We start from the raw sequence: 23612 nt of genomic DNA, 5'->3' as shown, positions 1-23612 counted from the left end.
GGCTGAAGCCCTGTCCCCAAATGCAATGTCCCCATGTTATTCGATGCTCTCCAGCAACCTCCCCGCGTTGCTATCGTTCAGCGCGGCGTTTTCCTGTGTATTCCGTTCTTTCCGGGCTATTCCATCGCTCTCCTAATGCCGGAAAACGCGGGGTTTTCCTACAGGGTAAGCAAGAGATTTTGTAGCAATACTGAACGGTCTGTCATGTGACACTTTCGCAATGGATCTAAACTTGTCTTTCACACTATAAAAATCTGCAGGGACTACAAAATGATCTGTCGCATGACAGATAATAATGGTAATTACCGAATGCTGAATGTAGTGGCTGAAGGACAGTCTGTGGGCCAACAGAAGTTTGTGTAGTGCCTACAGGGTGTTGCACAATAACTGAAGTTCAACAGAAAGGTCTCATGCGACAGAAATTTTGTAGTTCTATTACAAAGGTTTTTGTAGTGGGGACTGCAGAATGTCGGTCGCATTATAGATATGTCTGTTGTACTACATAAATTTCTGTCGTACGACAGACATTCTGTCATCATTCTGCAGAGATTCCTGTCTCAAAACAGACCATCCTGCATTCCCAACAGAAATTCCTGTTGTGCGACAGAAATGCCTGTCGTACGACAGATTTTCTGTAGTTGTACTACAGAAATTTCTGTCGCACGACAGGCCACCCTGTAGTCCGAACAGAAATTCCTGTCGTGCGACAGAAATGCCTGTCGTACGACAGATTTTCTGTAGTTGTACTACAGAACTTCCTGTCGCACGACAGACCATCCTGTAGTCCCAACAGAAATCCCTGTCGTGCGACAGAAATTTCTGTCGTGCGACAGAAATTTCTGTTGTGCGACAGAAATTCCTGTTGTGTTTTTCGACTGGGGGATACCTAATCTATTGTTTTCCACTGTCCGTTCGCCTACCTACCTCCCGACTACAGGGCCAAATACTCCCATTGCTATATTCTACAGAATTCTAGCCTCAGTGATTGCCAATACTGTATCCTGGCGAAAGCCTTTAGTACTCTGATCTCCAAAGCTATACATTGGCGCATAGGTTTGAACTACCTTAAACTTGTACATGCAATTTATGACCTTAACAGCTTTATCTCTTCTCCTAACCTCGCCTAACATGTGATATTCCATTCAACTCATGAGGACTTAATAGGAGCACAGGTAAGCCCTCCTCACTGAATGCCCTCAGCGTGTTTAACCTTGCCATATTTAGCCTTCTTTCACGGGACGTATATACCAACACTTCCTTAACACCTTCCGTTGTATTTGTAACCGGACCACAGCCATGGTCATGTGCTGTAGCGACTCCTCTTACCTACTGATGGTGTTGCATGGTCTGGAGAGTCACCAGGGCTGTGGTCAATTATCCTCATCGTGGTTTCTCCGGTGTCGTCGTTTTTCTGCAGCACCTCCAGCATGGGGTCCTGGTTGGTCTGGAAGGGGCCTTCACTGGAGACGCGTTGCGCCTCGACCATTACGGCATCCGTCACCGCTTCCAGCAACTGTCCCGCCTCTGGAAGGTTAGACGTGTTGGCGCTATTTGGTCATCGGCGCCCTTGCGTCGTTAAAAGAAAAACGCTGGAATGCAACATTAGTTGCCGGACGCAGGATTTGGCCGGCTGGCCTTGTATACGAGTTTTCATTCGAACTTCTTATAACCGGAAACTCTGCAGTACAATCCCGTTAAAATCAACAAAAGTGTTTTGAATTTTCCAGCGAGGACATCGACTCACATACTACGTTGTTTCCCGTATGACAACGATAAGTGTATTATTACTACAATAGTGAGCCAGGTTGCACGTAAAGTGGAGGTCGACTGAGAGTGTGAGTGCTTGTACGACTAGAAAGAAAGAGCTCAGAAACCTCGTGAGAAAGGGGAGCGAAAATATTCAATGCCTTCAGGCTTTGTGAAATGAGGTGACCAGCGAAGATGCGCGCAGTTCACGGAGTGCACAAAACAAAACACGTATTCTTGAAATTTCTGATTCCGTATGTTTTAGAGCTAATTAGCTGAGTGATACACATAAGGCTAGTTTTATCCTATCGTACAAACATGGGGCTGTCCATTTATCACCCAGGTCGTATGCATCTTCCTGTGTAACTTGTCTGTGTGCAGCCATTGTTTTAACACACCAGCCCAAACGCGGTCAGGTCACATCGAGTCGTGAGACGCCGAATTTGAAATCTCATAACAGACCGTGTGCCTCCGTGCACCTGCACGTACCCCTCCTCTCCCTCGTCCCAAGTGCAGGCATAACGGAAAAACCAGTGATGTGCATGCGGTTAGGCGTGAAAGATGGCGTTCAAAATGTCGATGCGGAAGCCCTTCAAGCAGGATGGAAAACACCAGAAAAAAAGGTCGCACCGGCAGCTCCCAAAGAATGAAGCACGAAACACTAGCTCTTGGGTAGGAAAAATCTTCGTGCTTCGCCGATTTATCCATGCAAGCTATATGTGGAATCCGACAGATACGCAGCTTTGCTGTAAAAGCTGAGTGCTCACGAAACCAGTTCAACCACTGCAGACCACTGGCGTTTCCCACGGAGCAAGAATTTACTTGGATATGAAGAGCGGGAAAATACTTTGCACAACTAAAATATGTTTCTGTAATTTGTTGTTCCCAGCTACTGCCCTTAAATGTAAAGATGATACCTTCCATGGCTCGAGAAACAGACAGAACAATGTGGTAAACTTGACACATCGGACAAATCATGGACTCACCTTTAGCTGTATGTGTGTGAAATTTCTTTGCGCTACACTTAATAGCTCCGCAATATTTAATTCGGAAACAAGTGCGATCATCTTAAAAGGTTTTTCAGCTCTAAAGAGATATTGTTCTGAGTTGGGTTTGAACCTTATCTCAATAAAAACAACACAAATTTTGTTCCGGCACCCCAATAGTTTTATAGTATTTCGCTCTCACGCATCTTAAACACAAAAAACTTTACCCTCCGCTCTTTAAAAAAACTGGATAAAAGAGCGAAAGCTTTCTTATATCAAACGTACGGAAAAATTGCGCCAGAACATTCGGTAGAAATGTGTTCGACCTTCGCTTAAAGTTCGTCGAATCGATCGTAAAACCTTCTGAGATCCAAATCGCAAACGAAGGCCGAGCTCATGCGGCAATTTTTTGAGCGCGAAATAAAGGCATCTGCGAACGATCTAAGCCTACACGGGTACGTAGTTTATGAGATAAAGGTATACTATGATACTCCTTCATGATCGTTGCGTGCTCTGTCTTATTTAAAACCGTTCCTTTTTCGTGATTTTCAAGTAACCGTTTTCACACAATCTAATCCGGGTTTCACGCACGCGCATCTTATCAGAGCTTGTCTGTCGACCAACCGGTCTATGAGGTAATGTATTAGTTTGTTGACAGAACGCCATAAGTACCATTAAAAGAGATTGCGCTTTAGAAAGATTCGTTGCCCACTCGCACCAAATGCTTTCTGCTCATCATATTGAGTTATCAAGGACAACTTGCATGTGGCGGCAGAACTACTTATGAATCGCCTTTAAAACATTGACGAAGTGCTTGTGGTACCGTGTATACACATAGGCTTACCGCGCACGATTATCTCCATTAGTTTGTGTAGTTTCTATGTAGGTTAAATGTGGTAAATTCAGTCAATAATAAAAAAAACGTGCCAAGCTAAATACTTCATGAATAAAAATGACACAAAACTACGAAAACAGGCGCAACATCGAAATATTTCAACAACAGAAACAACGCTGCGTGTATACGACATCTAGGTGGATATAAGTCAGAATAAAGAGATACAATGAAGTGTAAAGGGTGCTAACAATCGTTTGTAAGCATACGTAAAACATTGCACATAGCAAAAGTTCAACTGCCGAATCCTAAAGCAATCTATAAGACAGTGGCAGTAGTACGCCGCGATTAGAGGCGCATACCAAGTTGCAAACGAAATGGGACGGCTGAGGTTCTGAACCCAGCGAATACACGCTATTTTCTATTTAGCTAAAGCGCAATTGGCTTCGATCATCAACCGAATTTGGGCCGCCGATCTTATTTTATTTGGTTGCTACAAGGAGGCATAACGTTACATTGCATTCGTCGAAAGCATTACATCTTAACAAAAACTAGACGCCTGTTGGCGCAAATCGCAATTGGAAACCCACACATCATTTTAGCGCACTCTGAGGGGAAACGAACTGCTTCCGCATCATAAACTGTTATAGCCCTTCTCGCGATCGTCCCGACTTGCACAAAATACTGCACGCGCCCAAAAGCCTCTCAATGATACTCCTGCATTTTTTCAACTAGTACCCAATTTTTGCAGCCCGTCAAACGTGGTGCCTCGTCACCGCTCTTTACGTACGACCCAGACACCATCTACCAAACATTTCTCACAGAGAATACCAATGTTTCTGCGCGTTCCGGGCGGCACCCGAATTAAGTGCGTTACATTTGAACTAATGAACCTTAATATAATCGCCTAGTCTCCGAGAGCCTGAGCGGCGATGACCGAAGCGGCTCACAGTTACACTCACAGAACCCGAGTGCACCAAGTGGTCTAATCGACACTTTTCCTCAAGGAGTCAACCCTTGGGTAGTACTCACCCAGTGATTCAGGGGTCCCCGTAAGAAGCTCACTTGCAGGTTCCATGTCAATCGGCGTCGTAGGCCGGCGAGATTAGAAAGCTCCAGAATGCGATAGCGCGAGGGGCGTTCTCTTCTTCTTGTCCTTCTTCTTCGCAGCCTTGCCTACCCAAAACATTACAAAAATATGTAAACCGTTCAAGGCAAATATGAGAATGATGATAGGCATAATATGAAATACAAAGCATACACGTAAACTCAGTACAACTGAGAAATTTAACTACTAACAGTGTTTTTGTAATCATGGCTCTCGTACTGACAACATATTACTGCATTAAAAGAGGGACCTGCAGGTAGTCTGTGATCAGCCAAGTACACAGTTGCACATACAGACAGGCAGGTGTCCCCTAGCCTAGATAAAAGGAACGTGTGTATGCAGACAGTGCACCAGAAAGTTTGCAACTTACAATCCGTTGGCTGAAGTTAAGCGAATGCATTGAGTCTCTCCCAAGCGTCTGGAACGTTACTTTATAATATGTTTATGTTTATGTTTATATTTATGTTACAACCACGTAAAAGGAATTACGTATGGGTTGTTCTCTGATTCGATACCGAATTGCGCTCAGCCATAGGTGGTAAATGCTTTTTTAATTATAGCTACGACATTTATGTCTGACCAACACTTCTCTTGTGGAAACAAAAACAGAAATAGAGTGCGTGTTACTTTGCCATTGTTGTTCTTAAAACTCTAAAACAACATTGGGGGTATGTACGAATTCTTGGTTACCCATATTAAGTGCGCAGAAGATGACACAGGAAACGAAGTAGTCAAGACACGCGCTGACTGTCAAATGATTCGTATTGGAAAGCACCACCTTGCCGCATACCGCTGAGCAGAGCGATAGGGCCAAGGTGGATTTAGATAGAAGAGGATGAAATAGACTGACCTTGGATCCATTAAGGGGAACTGCGGTTGATTATACGGTGAATTAAGGTAGATTAAGATGAATTAAGAACAGCAAAACAGCGTAGGTGCTATGCCCACGTGTGGACGCGTTTATTATAGAAGGTACTTAACAAATTAGTGCGTCGGATTTTTGTCGTCATAACACGGAAAAGTACTTCACTGTCCCGCAAACATTTTTACAAGCAGAGGTGTTTAAGCTTTTAGTTCCACCATCGAGGGTTGCCATAAAAATACCAACAAAAATACCGAGCGCACATGACCGTGCGCCTCGTGAGAAGCGCCCGGCGTCGGCCAGCTCGACCTTCAAGAACAATCTACCCGGGGTTCGCGGCCTGATCTTTCGCATGCTGTTCTCTAAGCCAGTTCACGTGTATTCGCGCCCAAAGTGGGGCACACAGACGCCGAGTTTGCGGCGCCGGTTGCCGTGGGTTCTAGCACTGTGGGAGCGATGTGAATGGCTCCAGACAAAGTGATCCGGGCCCACTAGTCATAAAAAAACTTTAAGCGGCGAGTTCTAAAATCCATGTGAGGAACAACAGCCCTGTCTCCGACGAAGGGAGAGGGGCCAGAAGCTATGCTCTTTCTCCAGCTATGCACCACCAGTGCAAACTGCGCAAATATTTTTAAATGCAGAGCATTTCTTTAACTCACGATGTTATGCGTCCGTAACTCGGCGTCCGCACCACGGTAGCTGCGCCCTTTCCCCCACTCCTCGTCGCCCTAAACACGCTTGCAACAACAGGTGCAGCGCGCGCTCCGGCGTTGCAAGCACCGTAGCAACAGCAGGTGCTGGCGCGTCGTGGCGTGAAGGTGGCGTGATAGCGCGCTCTCTCTCCGCCTCCTCTCCCTCTACTGCGTTCGTTGGGAATATAAACCCGGGTGTCGGCGCGTAAGCCGCACTAAATAATAATAATAACACTTGACGTTACCTAATACTCGTCTCGTTCTCTCTCTCCCCAATCATACCAACAACAACAACAACCTACCATTACAACACCCATCGCCACCGCCACGCGCGTAACGCCGCTAATGCTCTGCATTTACTCGTGCCCCTCCCGCGGGGTCATGTCGGGGTCCCTTTTTCTTGTGACTTCCCTGGCACCCACTCTTCCTGTCGATCATCTGGATCTCTTTTCCACACGCTCTTCTAGGCTTCCGTGTAGCTTAGGAGAAAACCTTGACGTCGTACCTGTGCGCAACATTTTCACATCATGAGACAACTGTGGTCTTGTGTCAAAGCAGCCATCGTACTTTTTTGTGAGCTTTCTGTTTTGGTGTCATATTCGGGCTGTGAACGATTCATCTTTATTTTTGTGACATCACATTATCTTGTCAAAATACAATCAGGATAACCCGCAGCCCTTACCCTGGGCACTTGTCTCATAAAGCTGTCTCTGACAGCTTCGGAGCAAGACTTAGACAAGACCGATATGAACCAATTTTTGCGACCAATTCTTCACCCTTAGGTTTTCCATATGTCGGGTTTTTGACCAACCCGGCCATTTTTAAGCAGAAACCGTTAAGTTCCCCATTCTGCAAGAAGCCGTCGTTACTGTTGTTGTTTGTTGGTCAACAAAATGGCTGCCTTTGTGAAGAGTATACAAAAAAGTGTGATATAATCTGTCTTAAACCCCGGATTCCACAAAGGCCGGCAAAGAGCAACCACTGCGTCATCTCCGCACTTTTTTCTATAGTAATCGTACGTACTTTGTCGATGTTGGAACAAAAGATGCTGTTAGTTTCTTCCTGGACATACCAACTTGGGAAATTGGCCAGGAATCAGGACTTTTGAAAGGCCAAAGTGCCGCTCCACAAACTCCACAAAACTGTAAATTGTAAAAATAAATTTGTGTAATACAGCTTGCCTCGTGTCAAGTAAATGTAATGGCTTGAGAGTACCACGGACTTACTGTAGCCACGCAAAGACAAAACTCTAGGAAATCTGCTGTTTACACCAGTCTCTGTGATAAACTAACTTGCGCCAAAACACACGTAGAAGAAAGCGAAAAAAGATACCGGAATACGATGTAGCCTATAAAGGAGTAGTTAAAAAGTGTCGCCATGCTTCCACCTTTAAGTCTTGTAAGCACACTTTAGTGCCCCAGTTTTTTTTAGGCATCGGACCGGTTACCTGTCGGTACCTAAAACTGTCATCCGTCACCCGGTTGCCTTGCCATCACACCGATATTTTTCTTGTGTGTTTAATAAGGGTCAATTGAACAAGTATAACGATAAATACTTCCCGAAAGTACCTGAATTTATACAAGCAGCACGTAGACAGGCGAGCAGAGAAAATACGGGACGTGTGCGGTCCCTCAGGACATGCTAAAGGCAGGTGACGAACACCACGCCACCGAAGGACCACGGGAAGCGCGGTAGAAAGCCGTAAGCATTGCCTTTTAAGAGAGTTGGTTGTGTTTGGCATATTATGGCGCTTTTATGTACATATCAATGCATGGTACATCGTGACGTTTGTATTATATACTTTTTAATGTTCTGTTTTCTATGTGAAGTCACTGTTTTTCGTGGATTCAGGCACAAATAAAAGCTTTTTAATCAAAAGTATGTATGATTACTTTTCAGTTGAGCAAATTCAGATCAATAGCCAAATCCTGTGAAACGTTGACTGAATCCATTTCTGGGAGACACCTAAGACTGCTTACGAATGGGATTGCGAAAGCAAAAGGGAACAGACTACAAAGATGAAAAAGTGCGTAGTAATATGACGCCGTCAGAGAAAGAGAGAAAGATATGGGAATAAATTGTAAAAGGTGCGGGAGAACTACGAAATAATAAAGTTGGACACATCTGCGATTGGAGGGATATTGGAGAATTACGAGAAAGCGCAGTTAGTGATGCCGACGTGATTAGATAAAGGAGAAAATGAGGAGAATGAAGTGATGTCGACGTGAATAGATGAAGGAGAAAGGGAGGAGAATGAGGGTGTAGCGGAGGAGGAATCGAGAAGAGGGAGCACGCGATTTACGAACAGAAGGCGAAGAAAGAAGAGAATATGTGGTAAAAAAGTGAAGCGGACCAAAGTGAGGTTGCGGAGTGGAAAGGAACGCTGAGGTGGTGGTGGGTGAGTGCGGATGCAGAAATACAAATTACGAGAGGTAAGTTTGGAGAAGGCAGAGCAAGAAGAATGGGTGGCAGTGAAGACCCTCGAATGAAGGAGAAGGGGTAAAAAAGGAAGTAACTGGGGAAAGGAGGATAGAAATAGGCGTAAGGGACAAGGAGTTGGAAGTACGAAAGAAAAGCGAAGACGGCAGACGGAAGAACTTCTTGCTGGGATAGTTGAAAAGTAGTTCCCATGATCGAATCGCAGGGACAAATTAGCAGCGGCTTAGCTCGGCTGTGCTAGGATATGCGAAGAGTGAGTTCTGGTTCAACTGGTTATTCTTAGTTTTCCTGGTTGTCTAGGATTAGCTGGATTATCAAGCGCACTGCTGCTTCAATGACACACACACGGTATACGCATTATGTGACACATGTATACTGATCAATCGGCTCCGGCGCAGCGTCACCAATCGCCCCAGAGCTAAGCTGGCTCCACAGACACACGCCGGTGTTTCTGCGACGCACGAGCCATCGCTTCCACACCCGGCCACCCCTCTCATGATCATCAAGTGGACCGGGCCGACACGTGCCACGCTTGCGAAGCACGGCTCTCCAGGAGCCACGCGAAACTGCTCAACCTCGCCATGTAGCTCACGCTACAAAAATCTCGGACGGTGAGTAGAGTAGACATGACAGGCGCTAGCTTCCCTTAGCGCCCGTTAGTGAGGAAGTTATCGCCTGTCCTGTCTGCTCTTATCCACCGTTTGCTTTTTGTTTTGTTTTTTCGTTGCGTTTCAATCAGGGGTAGAGGGAATATAAGCCACAGGGGACGAGAATGGAAGCCCTGCGTAGAAGGGGTAGGAAGTTGAAAGGCCTAACAGTGAAAGGAGGAAGACATACTGTATCTGAGGGCCCAGATTGGGTGAGGGGGGCAAAGGAGGGACTGCGAGCATTTGGGAGACAGCGAAGTGCCAGAGAGGAAAAATGCGAGAGACACAGAGAGAGAGAGGTAAAGCGGGAGGAAGCGCAGTGTTGTCGGGTGAGTTGGTAGAGGAGTGTAAACTTGAAGGGGGAGCATTGGAAGTGATTTGTAGAGAAGGAATTTAACTTAGGATTGATTGAGGGGTTTATAAGCACCAGTAAAGGCAGGTAGAACATCGATTGAGCGGAGGTGATTTCAATAGACCGGAAAATAAATACGGGCTGGCCAAGGACTCGGTGGCTGGATGCCCTACGAAAATTCGGGGGAAAGAATGAACGCTGATACACCACGAGAGACACATAGTAAAAAAATTCCCCGCATTTCCCCGAGGGGAAGAATGTGAAAGTGCGAATGCACGAGTTGAATTTGCGCGTTTCGGTAATGTTCGCGAAAGAGAGATCACACACACGCACACAACTACAAAGAAAGAAAGATGCATTTATTCACAGACACCTATTTGTGTTGTCGTTGTACTTGATTGCTAGAGCGGATCTCAGCTTTGAAATTTCGTGTCAGTACTCCTTTAAGCGGGTGCATTAGCCCTTCTCACGCCCGATTCCTGGCCAATCCCCCACGTGGGTATGTGCCATGTCAGCGGCCAGGCAGCGCGCGCCCATCTCCTCCCGTTGCCAAGGAAGACGAGGAGATTCCTGGCCAATCCCCCACGTGGGTATGCTATGCGGACATCGCCGGTGGACGCAGGTTCAGGGTCGCTTAAGAAGTGCATTCGCACTTAAAATCTCTTACAGGTGCTTGCGTCCTGCTGTAGACAAAAACGGGCTGCTGTTGCTGATAATAGTTATGATGATAATGATGATGATGATCATGAACGCCAGGAGTTGGTGGGAAGAGGAACACGAGGGAGGTGAATGGTAGGAGGAACAGCAGTTGGGGACAAAATGAAGGTAGAAAGGGAGAGAAGAAGCGTTTGGTTGCTCGGGTGCACGAAATTCTATCATCTTTCGGTGTCATTTCCAGCAAAGAAAGCCTACGAGGCCACTTTTTCAGCAAATCCCTGCTTACTCCATCTCACGGCTTTGTATGTTTTTAGTTGCGGGATACATTATTCCTATTCGTTGTGATTTCAAGTGGCATGTTGTTAGTAGTATAGGTTTGCTTCAGCTGGTTTGCTTCATTCCGCCACATAGCATTGTAATATTTGTGTGTGCAGACGGACATGCCTTTACAGATATAATTTCCCCTTTCATGCAGCAACAATACAGAGAACGACATTCACATCTGGGTAAATGAATTAGACTAATGGGCAGTCGCTGCAAATATTGCAACTTAATCAATGCGAGCCATTTTGGTGGGTACCTCAGCGTTAAAATTTCGGCCTGTGTGAGTGCCTGTCGCTCTGAGGCACTCAGGAAACTCAGCCGGCATGGGGAAAGTTAAAGAACGCTTTATGAAGAAGCATGTAGAGCCAACGCCTTTCGAAATAACTAATACTCATGGCATTTTTTGTGCGTTTACATTTTTCAGCAAACATTGAAATGCCGGGAAGTGCCGGGAAAACGGGAAAAGCAGAAGGTAAGTACAGTGGAATCCCGTTGATACGTTTTTCACCGGACTGGGAAAACGAAACGTAAAAGCCTGGAAAAGGCAGCATTGAGGATACCTTCGAAAATGAACAAAAACAGTGTAGCTTTTACTTGCTACCATGCATTTCTGTAACTTCAGCTTTCCCACCTTAAAAAACGGGAGAATGTAGGATTGCCGCTGTTTGCGATCGCTAGAAAACACCACGCGCCGCAATGCAGGGCCCCTAGCGATGTGGACTCTCTTCCGCGGTGGCTGCTTGGCTACTACGTTTAGTACGTCAAGCTTTTCCTGAAAGGAAAGCGCGTCCCGTTTTTGCTACGCCATCAAGGTGCGGCAAAGTTCGCGGTTGCAAGTTCAACGTTGTTCTCGAAGCTTGAAGCGCACGATGACGACGAGAGCGCGTGCTACTCTTGCGGTGGTGTTTTATGGCAAACACGCACTTCCGGCATACCACCGTGAAATTTCCATTGTAAGCACAGAGATGACGGTGATATTATCGAGTAACAAAGGGCCATCTAGTGGTAACGAATCGCATCCACGTGCGGCCTCATGCAGTCAATTCCGTAGCGAAGCCTGGCCAAGGCTCGTCGAACGTCAAAATGGCGGTCCCAGCATGTTGCCCGGGCGGCTCCGAAGTGTCAGATTGACACGAATGATCCGAGAACGTACTCTGAGACACGACGTACCAGTCAGCATTTTATTACATGGTACACTGTGTGAGCTGCGCCGGGACTAGACAAAAACAACGTAGCAGCCTGGAAAACGTATCACGGAGGAACGTAAGAGCGGGGTTCTACTGCATATAACTGGCAAGAGCACCGTCCTTTCAATGTAAAGTATAGGTGGGTTACATTATGTAGTAACCGATTAAAAATTGACTTCAACCTCTGTAGCAGAGAGGCCAGAGTAAAGTAAGCAGTAAGAACAAGATGTGTGTCTGAGTTGTTCCCCACCACTGAAAGCGAGTGGTTTCAACCGATGGCGCGTGCTGAGTGCAAAACCGGAAAATTCAGTACGATTCAGCAACTTCAATTTTGATTGCATGACAGGGTGAGCCGGAAAGATGTAGAACAGCATGACGTGTAGCCAGGAAGAGACGAGAGAGTGTTAAATGGCAGCGGCAGAAGAGCACTATCGCATGCTGCCGACATTTGCAGGGAAGTAAGCGGATACGCTTGTATAATTTTTTTTTCGTTCACATAGCACCGCCGGTGACAGTCAAACTACAGACAGTCAAACTACAAGGCCGAGCGAAACACGGTGATGCGAATTTCTAGAGTTATATTTTAACATGCCGATGTTACCGTTTAACGATGCCGCGACTTCTCGATCTTGTTTGGATCGCTTCCTTTAAAATGAGATAAGACATTTCGGGAAATATGAAAAGACACGGGATTTACCCACAAAGTCTGCCATTCTACAATAGGGTTGGCGACGTCGGCTAGTTGTGCAGTTGCATGACTCTCTCTTACCACTAAAAGCCAATCTGATGCCTGAATGAGCCAAAGAGGCGATCACGAAGTTGTACAAACACATTGCTTGCCCCATATTTAATCGTTATCAGAAAAAAAACTTTACTGAGCCCCTACACAGATAAGCAATGCGTTACTGTTAATTAATGCCTCGCTTACCTGTAAAAGAGTAGCTGGAACCAAGGACTTGTGCCCTGAGATTGCTGGAGTACTCAGCAATTTCAGGCCCCAAGTTCCCGGTTCCAGCGGTTTAGTCTCGGCGTTGGTGAGTGAGTGAGTGAGTGAGTGAGTGAGTGAGTGAGTGAGTGAGTGAGTGAGTGAGTGAGTGAGTGAGTGAGTGAGTGAGTGAGTGAGTGAGTGAGTGAGTGAGTGAGCGAGCGAGCGAGTCAGCGAGTGAGTGAGTGAGTGAGTGAGTGAGTGAGTGAGTGAGTGAGTGAGTGAGTGAGTGAGTGAGTGAGTGAGTGAGTGAGTGAGTGAGTGAGTGAGTGAGTGAGTGAGTGAGTGAGTGAGTGAGTGAGTGAGTGAGTCAACCAGTAAGTCAGACACGCATTCAGTTAGACAGGCATCCAGTCCGTAGGGCACATTTATTGGTTGCGTGTGGAAATTTCAGACTAAGGAAAACTAAATTTTAAGCCTTCCAACAAACCTTCATTTTACTGCTTTTAGCACAGCGTAACCAATCGGTGTCAAAAAATTGAGAATCCCTACGAACGTTTTCAAAATGTTTTTATTTCTTTAAGGTCACCCCAAGCTCAGCACACAGCCTTAAAAGCACCTAAAGAAGTACGGAATGCATGAACCTTCATACGAATTATCCACAAAACGGGCTCCCAGCACTTGCCTCAGAATTTTCTACTGCGTGCGTGTGAGAAATATAATCTGAACTAGTCATCCGTCTCTTTTTTTCCGCAAGCATAATCGCGGTTGTTGCGCCGCGTATTTCCCAAAATGAGGGCGCCCAAGAGTCCGGCGCCAGCAAGAAGGGCGCCTCCGATGACTACCGCAGCAGGAATGATGACTCCCTTCACAACTTTGCCGGCGTGATGTTCTTCCTCGGGCGGCTTGATGCCAAGCTCTCGGAGGAGGTCTAGGGCCCACGTCTGACAGTTGTTGCTCATCAGGTGGTACTGGCCGGAGTCGCACATTTTCTTCAAGAGCTTTTCAAGTAGTTTATCAGGAACACGGTGCCTCCCCAGGTACCTCTGCAGGCGAACGAAAAATGGACCAAGAGATACATTTTTTTTCAATGCTGAAACATGCAAATGCACTTCATTGCACAAAAGTGAGTGATTGTTCAATTAAACACATTTTGTTGTTTAATGGTGCACAAACCGTATTGGAGGAGGAAAGCATTTAAAAAACTAAAAATTTTCTAAAATAAAAGAAACCAGTGAAAGCTGTAAAACTACCCCAACAAAATCTAAAATTTCTCTTTTAACATCGCCGCCGCACGACAGATACAAAAATAAAAATATTGCCGAACAAACCAACCGAAACAAAATATTCAGGGCCCTCCAGTCTTGGACAAGGATGACCAGCGAATCAGGGCACAGTTCAAAGAACTAATGAAACAAAAAACGTTTGTTCGCAATTTGCGACTGAGCATACTTCCCACCTAATTATCTTAAATAAACTTGCAAGTACAAGAACATTATTTTAGCGTAACAACCTGGGCTGTCCATTTCCTGCCTGCGTCGTGGGCAGCTTACTGTCTGTGGAACAAACCAATGTACAATACTCGTTCTCCGGAGGACCGCAGACAGGTCGCATCGGGCCTTGAGACGTCCATATGTTTCAATCTTCCCCAATCAGAACGGGTATAGCAATGGTGAGCGCGTGAATCCTGGCTGCGAGCGAAAGTCCATACCCTCCCTCCTTACCCTGCCACCAGTACATGCTTAAAGGGGCCAGCGGTTCTTTGCTTGGGCTTAGACGGGAAGGACGCCAGCCAAAATGTCGCTCCGGAAGCCCTTCTAGCTAGGCAAGAAAGAGCCATTCAAAAAGGAAACACAAGACACTTGCTCTTGGGTGCGAAAAATATCCGGTTTACCTATTTATCAAAGCACGCAACTTGCAGGAACCGAAGCATGCATATACCGCTCCACTCTAAAAACAATTCCGCGCCCTTGCACTATCCCGAGAGGGGGGACCAACGAAGCTGGACTCACTACGCCAAGTACTGCAGGAAACGAAACATGTTTACAGTTTGCAGTTGAGAATATTTTCTATCTCATTGTTTATTGAAACTTAGATGCACGGAGTGTTATGCGACCGCCCAAACATGGGATGGTCCGCTTCCCTATCGCGTTATAGGAATCGGACAACGCAACGTGCACCCTGACAAGATTACTGCCGTAATGAATGTGAATTTATTTTGTTAGTTTCTAGAGAGCAATAAACTTAGTAAAGTCTAATAAGCCAACACTAATTCACAGCAGCGGTAATTCAAACCGTATTTTGGCTAACGATGCCTCGGCGACTTCGCAGGATTTGAACTGCTAACTGCGCATGCTTGCGACGTGCACACCTGTAGGTAATGTGAGGTCATTTAAGTGCAGAAGAAGAGTTACGGAAGGTGGTTCAGGTAATTAGATATTATAATCAAAGAACGTTTTTACAGTAAAGCATGAGGCCAAATTGGGAAAAACACTTTTTCTACAGTATGAAGTCCTAGTCTGCCAGCCCAGCAGCGATCGATTTTTTTCTGCCGAAAGTAACGCAGTTGTTGGTGATCAGCTATTTTGTTTATGGGGAGGGTGTGCTCTAGAGAAGCTTACTGCAAAGGATCAACAATAAATGTTCAGTGTAGCCGCCCCGAATTCTACAATCTAACTAGCAAACCTTAATGTGCAACTTGAATGATCCTCCTCGCCATTGAATAAAGATTATTACGGCCAGACCAACCTTAATGTCTTAGCGCAGAACAGTGGAACCCCGCTGATACGTCCCCCGCACTTATGACGACCCGCTTCTTATGACGGATCACCGCGGTACTGGTAAACTCCCTATAGAAACAATGCATCAAAAACCCAGATGGTATGACGCTCGGGAGCACGCGGTCCTCTTTATACAACGGACCCTGGCGCGGATAAACCGGCGCTTTCCCCATACTTTACACCGCTTAGCCGCCTCGTCCTGACCTTTTTTAGTCTTTACCCACGTTTGATGCTGCTTGATGAGCAAAGGTCCGCAGGCGGGCCAGACCACTTACTGAATTGACGCAAGCAAGCTGGCCGGTATACTCGTGAGTGTGAGTTAACCTGCCACGGCCCCACGCAGCAACAGTACGCCAACGCGCTAACCGCGACAAGTCGAAGTTCAGGTGACAGGCGGACCATGAATTTGAAGTTCCCGTGGAGCCACCGACAAAGGCGAAACCATGCGACACAACCCCATGGCGAAGAACGAACAGCCGCTTTCCCCGTCCGCTCAATCCGAGTTTCTACCTTTCACGACGCTTTTTCAATGCCTTTCAAAGCCGCGTTGTCACTCCGCTCTTTTCTTTGCTAGAGTGCCTCAATTTACATGCGTCCGCCACAAGGGTGGAGCAAAATACAGGAGACGATGGGTGGAGACACCTACCAGTTGGCACCGCCATTTTGTGTTACTCGCTGGCCGCCGCAGCGAGGCACTGTAGGAAGACCGCTCCAAATTTTCGCCGCAACACGGTCTACTCGCGAAGGTTGAATTTTCTTTTTTCGCGTTGCTGGATCTCGTGGGAAACTAAGACAGCATCCGTATTTACTCCCATAATGATCTCACTCGCATAATGATCGCATCCCTGAAGTTCGTCGGCAAAATGTGACTTTTTTTTATTTCCCGCGCAATGATCGCACAGTGAACTTGCCGCAGCCTTATGTCGTATTTGTGCCATGTCTAGACGACGATGATTGTGCTTACGTCAGTTTCCTCCTCTTTCAAAGCGGACGTGGCTACGTTATTGCCGCGGACTTGATGATATTAGCGATATCGGTAAGGGTGAGTTCATTATTGGGGCGGAAGGAACTCCCACTAAATGCATATAATGTACTCACAAAACATACAAAAAACACGCTCGGCTTGCTGAATCGGCAGCCGTGTCTTGATGTCCCACACTGTGACAGCAGTAGCCACTTATTGGTCGACCTGTTCTCACCTCACAGCAAACTCGTTCGGGCGCGTTCCGTAATTCCGTAATTCCGGCGCGTTCCGCAATGAAAACACTGGATTTTCATCACTGGGTGGTCATTCGGTGGTCAGTGGACTTTGTATTATGTTTTTATTTGTTATGATTACGATCTTCATGAGACTTATCGTAAACATTCTAAGCTGCAACTTGCGTTTGCTGGGCTGAAACGTTTTTCCAAACATTTTACCTCGCGTAATGATCGCACATCTAACTTGGCATCATAGTTTTGGAGAGAAAAAAGTGCGATCATTACGCGAGTGAATACGGTATGTGTTGAGCATTATGACCCAATAGCGACGGCACGGGACCGTTCAAAGGGTGTCTACACCATGTACGGCAATGCCGTTTTTTGTTCATCTCCGCCTTGTACTATCGTTTGTTTCGCTTGACCTTGGCAGTTTCACACTTGCCTTTTCTCCTCGAAATTTCCTCCACCAGGTCGACCTTTTATCGGCGACGCTTGGCTGGCGGGCCAGCTGGACGCCATAAAGGGGAGGGGGGCAGAACATGGGCGTTGATTATTTAACTTGGGATTACAGCTAAAGGTTGGCAAATCAAGCGAGAACACGCTATATATAGTATTCTAAATACGTTCTTAGCCCACCTGTCGCGTGACATTGTCTACTAGGCCAGCATTCACCTACACCACGATCGTACGCCACCCCGGTCATACGACGTTTTCTCGCGGTCTCTTGAAATTCGTATTATCCGGGATCCACGGTAATATGGAGCATCAAGCGCTTACAACTCTAAAGTGGCAAATTCAGGCCCGCGCGGTGCCTTGTTCTTTTTTTTTCCCCGCCGGTTTTCTTAAATGATGTGTGTGGCGTATCCGATTTGCGAATCAACTTTTTTGCGTTTTTGCTAGGAAAATGTTTCATGCTAACAGCAAGACGCTATTGTTTCCCAATGAAACCGAAATACCACCACAGTTATCAATGTTCCTTTATCTTTTTTGGGACGGGTTTTTAAAATTACGATAGCATCGTGGCACTGTCTTATCTCTTATTAGCCTCTTATACCTATCTAGTATAAGAGGCGAAATTACCGCTGACGTAGGCTCGAATGCATGTTCCTATTTCACAGCTAAGATAGCTGCATACAGGGGATCCGGTTATTACCTGCTATTCTGTTCACTCTATTTGCTATTTACCAGGTACTGCAGTTCGCGTCCTGAAATCATGTTAGCTATTCCGAGAAGTTGACGACTACGAACATTCGTCGCCTTGTTTTCTTGCACACTGCGGGGAGTTCTTTTCGCCATGGCACCTCTCTGTCACTTACTGCAGCTAACGACTTTATGATCAGCACCTGATTGTTAAGTGCGCGTATTTTGTTCAGTATTGCCAAATGGTGCCTCAACTGTTTTGTGTTTTTTTCTATTCTAATACAAACTGCGCTGCAGCTATTGCTAGAATAGAATTTGAATAGAATTAGAATAGCAGCGGGGAGATTTTTGGATCTATCGCGTTTTTTCATCGCTCGCTACGGCTACCAGAAAACTACTGGTTCATCTTAGTTCAGCGAATTAACCACTGAGTGATTCCTGTAATATAATAAAACAACTTCCAATCACAGCGCTTGTCACACGTCCTGGTGTCTGTTTAACGCATTTTCTTTAGCCCAAGGGCACTGCGTTTGGCATACCAAAAAGCGCAGCTTTTATGGACACACCCGAAGAAATACAGGAACTGAGGTGACGAAGCCTCGATTTCATTCTTAGGGCAAAGTGCCGGCGGCGGACGCAGCACGGCGAATACAGCAGCCACCTCTTTCAAGGTTACTTCCGCGCGTAGTAAACACATTTCTCGCTGAGGATGTCGTTGATATCATCCAGTCAATATGCTAAAACAATTTCCTCCGAACACAAGCACGTCCTTTTTCCTGAGGTAAGCATGTGCTGGTTCAAAACTGCAGGGGCGCAGGAGTGAACCACCCTGCGTTAATGCTTTTCTTGTCCAGTTTTTTAAGTCAGGCGCGGTCTTTGTTCAAGCACTTGCACTAACATTTACAAGTAGCTAGCGGTGCAGGTAAACCAAAATTGCCAAAAACCTGAACCGAATCGGCGTAAGACTCCTTGTTTACAAAGCTGGCGTTTTATTGACGGATGTAGTCACCGTTGACAGAAGTATTCTGTGGCAACGTAAAAATAATTAAAAACAAAAACGTCAGCCTGCTCCACAAAGTATGACAGGCTAGTCACCGTTGACAGTGAACTTCTGTTCGTCGCCACATTGTTCAGGCGCCTAAAAAACGTAATTACTTTTGAGATGTTTGCATCAGATGTTTTAACTGCACCAATAAAACATTCAGACCCATCAATACGGTGAAATTCAGCTGGCATGATTATATTTCTCGTCATGGCGAACGGCTGCGTTGTGGGCGACGAAGGTGCACCTTGCCTGCCACCGGATGACAACGTGGTTGATGGTGGCGCTGCTTGGGCGTGCAGTGCCCCGCTTTAGGTGTCGAACGCTCCCTATAGGTCCGACCCCGGTACTGGGAATGACGACAGGCTAATTCAAGGATTGAAGTGTCCAAACGCACTTAACCCTGTTGAAGAAACAGTCTCCACAGGCGAAAAGATTAATACCACTAAAAAAAAAGGTGGAAACTAGAAGCTTTTCAAAATCAGATCCAACACTTCCTCACTTTATGCAAACAACTGTGTCTGTTTGTCAGGTTTACTGCCCTGCGATTGAGCTCTCCAGCGATTTACTGATAAGTGCGTTCCATGGCTTACCCTAGCGTTCAACCATCGTCGTCGCTTGACAGAGGGGTACATTTTCTGTCTAATTTTACACGTCCATGCACCCGTCTCCAAATCAAAACTTCTTAGATCAGTGCAGGGCGTTATCTTTCTGGGACGAGCTGCAGTGCTTCTTTGACACGCACTGACAGCTCACCTAGATAAACTTAAGATTCTTTGATGCGGAGTCGTAATTCCCACTACTCCGTGACAGCATCCATGTCATAGGTCTCCACTCGCTCTGGAAGACGAGAGTTAATGCGGCTGGCTGTGCCGAGCACCCCCAACCAGAGTGGGTGCATTTTGTGCAGAAGATGCAGTGGGCAGTTACGGCCTTTGATGGGCCTGAATCACGATCAGAGCTCCCTGATGCATTGGCGCGCTGCTCGCAAGCTCTCGCGGGCTTCAAGGCAAAGCAGCAGAGGAGATGGGACTCAATTTGAGGGTTTGAGTCGGAAAAGCACTATAATGCACTTCTGCCCACCAAGAACTCTCCTCCAGGGCCTCCCTGCCTGTCCCTTTTCTCCCATTTCGTTCCCTTCAAGCACTTCACAAATGACACCGCTTGACATTTGGCACTCTTTCGAGCATAAATATTCCCGGCACTCTGCGGCACTGCTCGTATTACCCCTCGACGGGTGTTCACTCCCCCGACATAACATGCTGTCGCTGTCTATTGGTTCGCATAAATCTCAAATGTGTGTATTTTCCTGTGTGCGTAAAACTACATTTTTTTCCTGAGACATCTGCAATAACTCCATGTGGCTCTGTATCTCTATTTGTAAATAAATTCACTTTTACAAAGCAACGTTCCGTAATTGCGAGATATGATACACACTGGCTTCATAATGCGAGGGACTCTGGTACGATTGCGACTATACCGGGTTACAACTTAAGAACGGCAATGGAAGTTGCCGCTGTGCCTCATCACCGCAGACGGATGTTACTCCCCGCGGCGCAAGTATGATGTTACTGGGAATATTTTTAACATTGCACGAGCCGTTTTCTTGATTTTTTTTTACTTAGTATGCTTATAAACGACCCCAGCGACGAGAAACAAACTGCGTGAAAAAAGGCAGACGATATCATGCATACAGCAATCCCCTTTCAAAACGCGCGCGCCTGTTGACATCCGGGTCCGCCGCTTAGGCGGAGTGATACCGCACATGAGCTATTGTTGTTCTTAACTTGTTCCCAAGTATACTATAAACGTTTTACCTTTTCTTAACTTGGCCCCATCATCATCATCATCACACCTTCTCCTTCATCATTTCCTCCTCGTGCTCCTCCTCCTCGTGATCCTCCCCTTCGCCTTCCTCCTCCCCTGCTTCCTCGTCATACTCTTATTCATCTCCTCCTCCTCTAGGTCCTCCCCCTTCTTCTTCCTCCTCCACCACCACGTGGCCCTCCCCCTTCTTCTTTCTTCTCCGCCTCCCCCGTTCTTCTTCTTCTTCTTCTTCTTCTTCTTCTTCTTCTTCTTCTTCTTCTTCTTCAGAGAAAGTTCGCTTCCCAGCGGTGCGTTTTGGGTAGACTGCAAACGACATTAGAGGAAACTGAAAGCTAAGCTTTCAAAAGAATTTTTGGCTGCGTGCCGTGTTGTTCAGCTTATGACATAAAAACTGCAAGCTCTGTTTATAAAGCACATTGCGGCAAATAAGATTATAGAAAACAATAAAACAGGTACAAAGAAAGTCGGTGTGCCTCCTTTCATTAGCAGATGGCGTTGGAGCTCTTAAACGCAGCTGCACCGTCTTTAGAGCTTTAAACGCGGTGCACCGTCTTACAACGGCTTCGAATAACTCCGACTTTTTGTGCTGTTTTTGCTCTCAAAAACAGTTTTCAAAAACGCTTTCCGTCATGACCTCCACTCGTCAGTTGCAAATATCATTTGCGTTTTAACGTCAACGAAGTGCCGCATTTGCGCGATTGGGACGCGCCCCTTTTTTGCTAAAAGTAGCCTTCAAATCTGTGTGCGCGTTGCAACCGGGCTCCAAACCGAAATTGGCTTCAAAGCGGGCAGAGGCATTGCAATGAAGACGAACTCGTCCCAAAATCCAACTCAATTCAATCGAACCAAATGCGTCAACCTAACGCGAGTGAACTTTGGTGCCCCCACTCATCTGTCGGCACACCTCTGCCAGACGTTGCACTACTGCTGCTCCTGCAGGTATTTAGTTTCAGTCGTTATGGCTCCGATGAGGTGCCACTGTGAAGCGTCCATTAAACGCAAGGTAGTTTTACTTGTGGACGGCGAGGGGACTCGAGCAGCATCATGCTCACTTGGCGTCCCAAGTGTAAACAAACCACAGCCACATCTCCATGCAAGGCGGCACCGGCCCTCAGCACGGACGTTTTCGAGAACTTGAAGACTCTAGGTAGAATGCATAAATTAACAGCTTAAAACTATCGCCCTTCACACCTAAAATATTAAAGTCAAATTGCAAACACTTTCCACGTTCCCTTTTCCAGTTTGAATGCTAGCAAGAGCTGGATAAACATAACCTTTATGAACCACAAGGGATTTTTGCTGCGACAGCGTTTTGTATAAAATAAGATATCTCCTGCCAGGTACGTGCTTTCATGTATTTTAAACCTGCGCGGTAAACTTGGCGTGAACGCAGTTTTTAGAATTTTCCTGCGTAAAGATGCCGGCCCGTTGCAATAGTGGGCGCGTAGGAATAGCGCAAATCCGTTAAGAACAAGCCGCTTACCCTGTTTGGATAGCACTTCTCGAAGGCGGCCCTTTTCTTCCAGTACTTCCGCCCCGTCAGGTCTCCGGCGGAGTCCATGTCAGCGTCGCAGATCAGCACCTCATCGTCGCCGTAGTCGAAGACCAGCAGCCAGTGCTTATTCCACGAGTCACCGCTCGCACAGCTCCCCGACGAGGCGAAGTAGGAGAGCACGCTGGAGGCCAAGTTGAAAGACTCGGCCCGCTGAACGGGCGTGTTGCAAAGGTACACGTCGCACATATCAGAAAACACCGTGCCCGACATGTTTCCACTTTCGGGTGCCCAAACAACCCCTCTCGATCTTAAAGGATTGCCTTATCGGCGTTCACGACACGAAAGTTGTTCCGTTCGCCCCTCGTCAGCTCTGAAGAAGCGGAGACGCTGTTGGTGTGTCGGAATCCTCCAGTTGTTGCAATCGCAGCCGACGCTGCGGCTGCCGCGGCCGCAGTGATGTCGACGGCGGAGGGTATTTCTGTTTTCGTCAGAGCACAGCTGGCAGTTGGCGGGACGCCGCGAAACGCCATCGAGCGCGTTGGCGGCCGCATCTGCCGTCCTCTTCCTAGGCGGGGTCGTTGGGTAGGCGTCCGCGGAGAGGGTGTTGGCGCGCTTCCACATATTTGCCCGGGGTTCGCGTATGCAGCTGGGCGCTCAGCCTTCTTCGTGTTGTTATGATGGATACCACGAGGGACTACTCCCTGAGGAATTTAGAAGTAGGCAGCGGCGGAAAGACTTTACGAGCGTAGTTCTGGGTTTAAGTGTGTTTAAAACAAGCGGCGTGGGAGAAAAATGCGTGGAAGAACGCGGCGTCGATCCTTCTACTTCGAGAAATTACCGGTCGTCGCTCCAGGTAGCGATTCATGACAATTCAATTCTAGTTAATTCTAACAAACAAGAAAAGCATTGGGGGACAATACAGGCACTCCAACGCAAAAACAAAGCGAACACTGCTTCCAAGAGAACCCTAGATAACAGCCCTCGCTTCTTCTCTATTTTTTTACGCCGCATGACCAAGAAACCGCTGCACGGAGCCAAAGCACCTGAGCAATGCAAAATCCAATCCACGAGGCGAAGGGTTTACAGTTTATACCGCTTTGAAGCAGTCATCAAAATAGGGTGCAATTTTGCGATTTTTCTTTGTGCATTGGAGAAAGGTATAACAGACTACGGTGCGCTACAATAAAAAGAGCTGTGAACACAGAACAACGTACACCAAAATAGAAATATCCAAAAGTTATGCAGAGGACGTTTCGACGCTTTACAAACAGGCAAGTTGTGCTTGCCTCAACAGAGAGACAGAGAGAAATAACTTTATTGGGAGAGGCTGGTGATCCTCGGCGTCGTACAAGAGGCCTTGGGCTCTAGCAG

The 23612-nt window shown here is 46.7% G+C and overlaps 2 protein-coding genes across 3 annotated transcripts in view; both read right to left on the bottom strand.

Annotated features, from left to right (window-relative positions):
* LOC144166045 (uncharacterized) overlaps positions 1-5062 on the bottom strand; it is a 46988-nt gene extending 41926 nt beyond the window's left edge. The window contains exons 1-2 of the mRNA XM_077695709.1: positions 4597-5062; positions 1327-1524 (exon numbers count right to left, since the gene is read on the bottom strand). Coding sequence (XP_077551835.1) covers positions 1327-1524; positions 4597-4642 — 244 coding nt within the window. The 5' untranslated portion in view covers positions 4643-5062. The remainder of the gene's footprint in view (positions 1-1326; positions 1525-4596) is intronic.
* An 8248-nt stretch (positions 5063-13310) lies between these two features.
* On the bottom strand, positions 13311-22777 carry LOC144166166 (uncharacterized). Of its 2 annotated transcripts, XM_077695766.1 has the most exons (3): positions 22230-22777; positions 17180-17245; positions 13311-13803 (listed from the first exon to the last, which is right to left on the bottom strand). In XM_077695766.1, the coding sequence occupies exons 1-3, from the start codon at positions 22509-22511 to the stop codon at positions 13486-13488; spliced, it is 666 nt and encodes a 221-aa protein (XP_077551892.1). In that variant the 5' UTR covers positions 22512-22777; the 3' UTR covers positions 13311-13485. The 2 variants fall into 2 exon arrangements, with proteins under 2 accessions (XP_077551892.1, XP_077551893.1); XM_077695767.1 differs by lacking the exon at positions 17180-17245 and having other exon boundaries at positions 22230-22770.
* Positions 22778-23612: the final 835 nt, after the last annotated feature.

This window comes from Haemaphysalis longicornis, unplaced genomic scaffold (genome assembly GCF_048455015.1).
Source record: "Haemaphysalis longicornis isolate Haplotype H1 unplaced genomic scaffold, Haemaphysalis longicornis Haplotype H1 scaffold_16, whole genome shotgun sequence".
Classification (NCBI taxonomy): domain Eukaryota; kingdom Metazoa; phylum Arthropoda; class Arachnida; order Ixodida; family Ixodidae; genus Haemaphysalis; species Haemaphysalis longicornis.
Note: the sequence above shows the minus strand (reverse complement) of the source record. Positions and strands in the feature narration are given on the sequence as shown.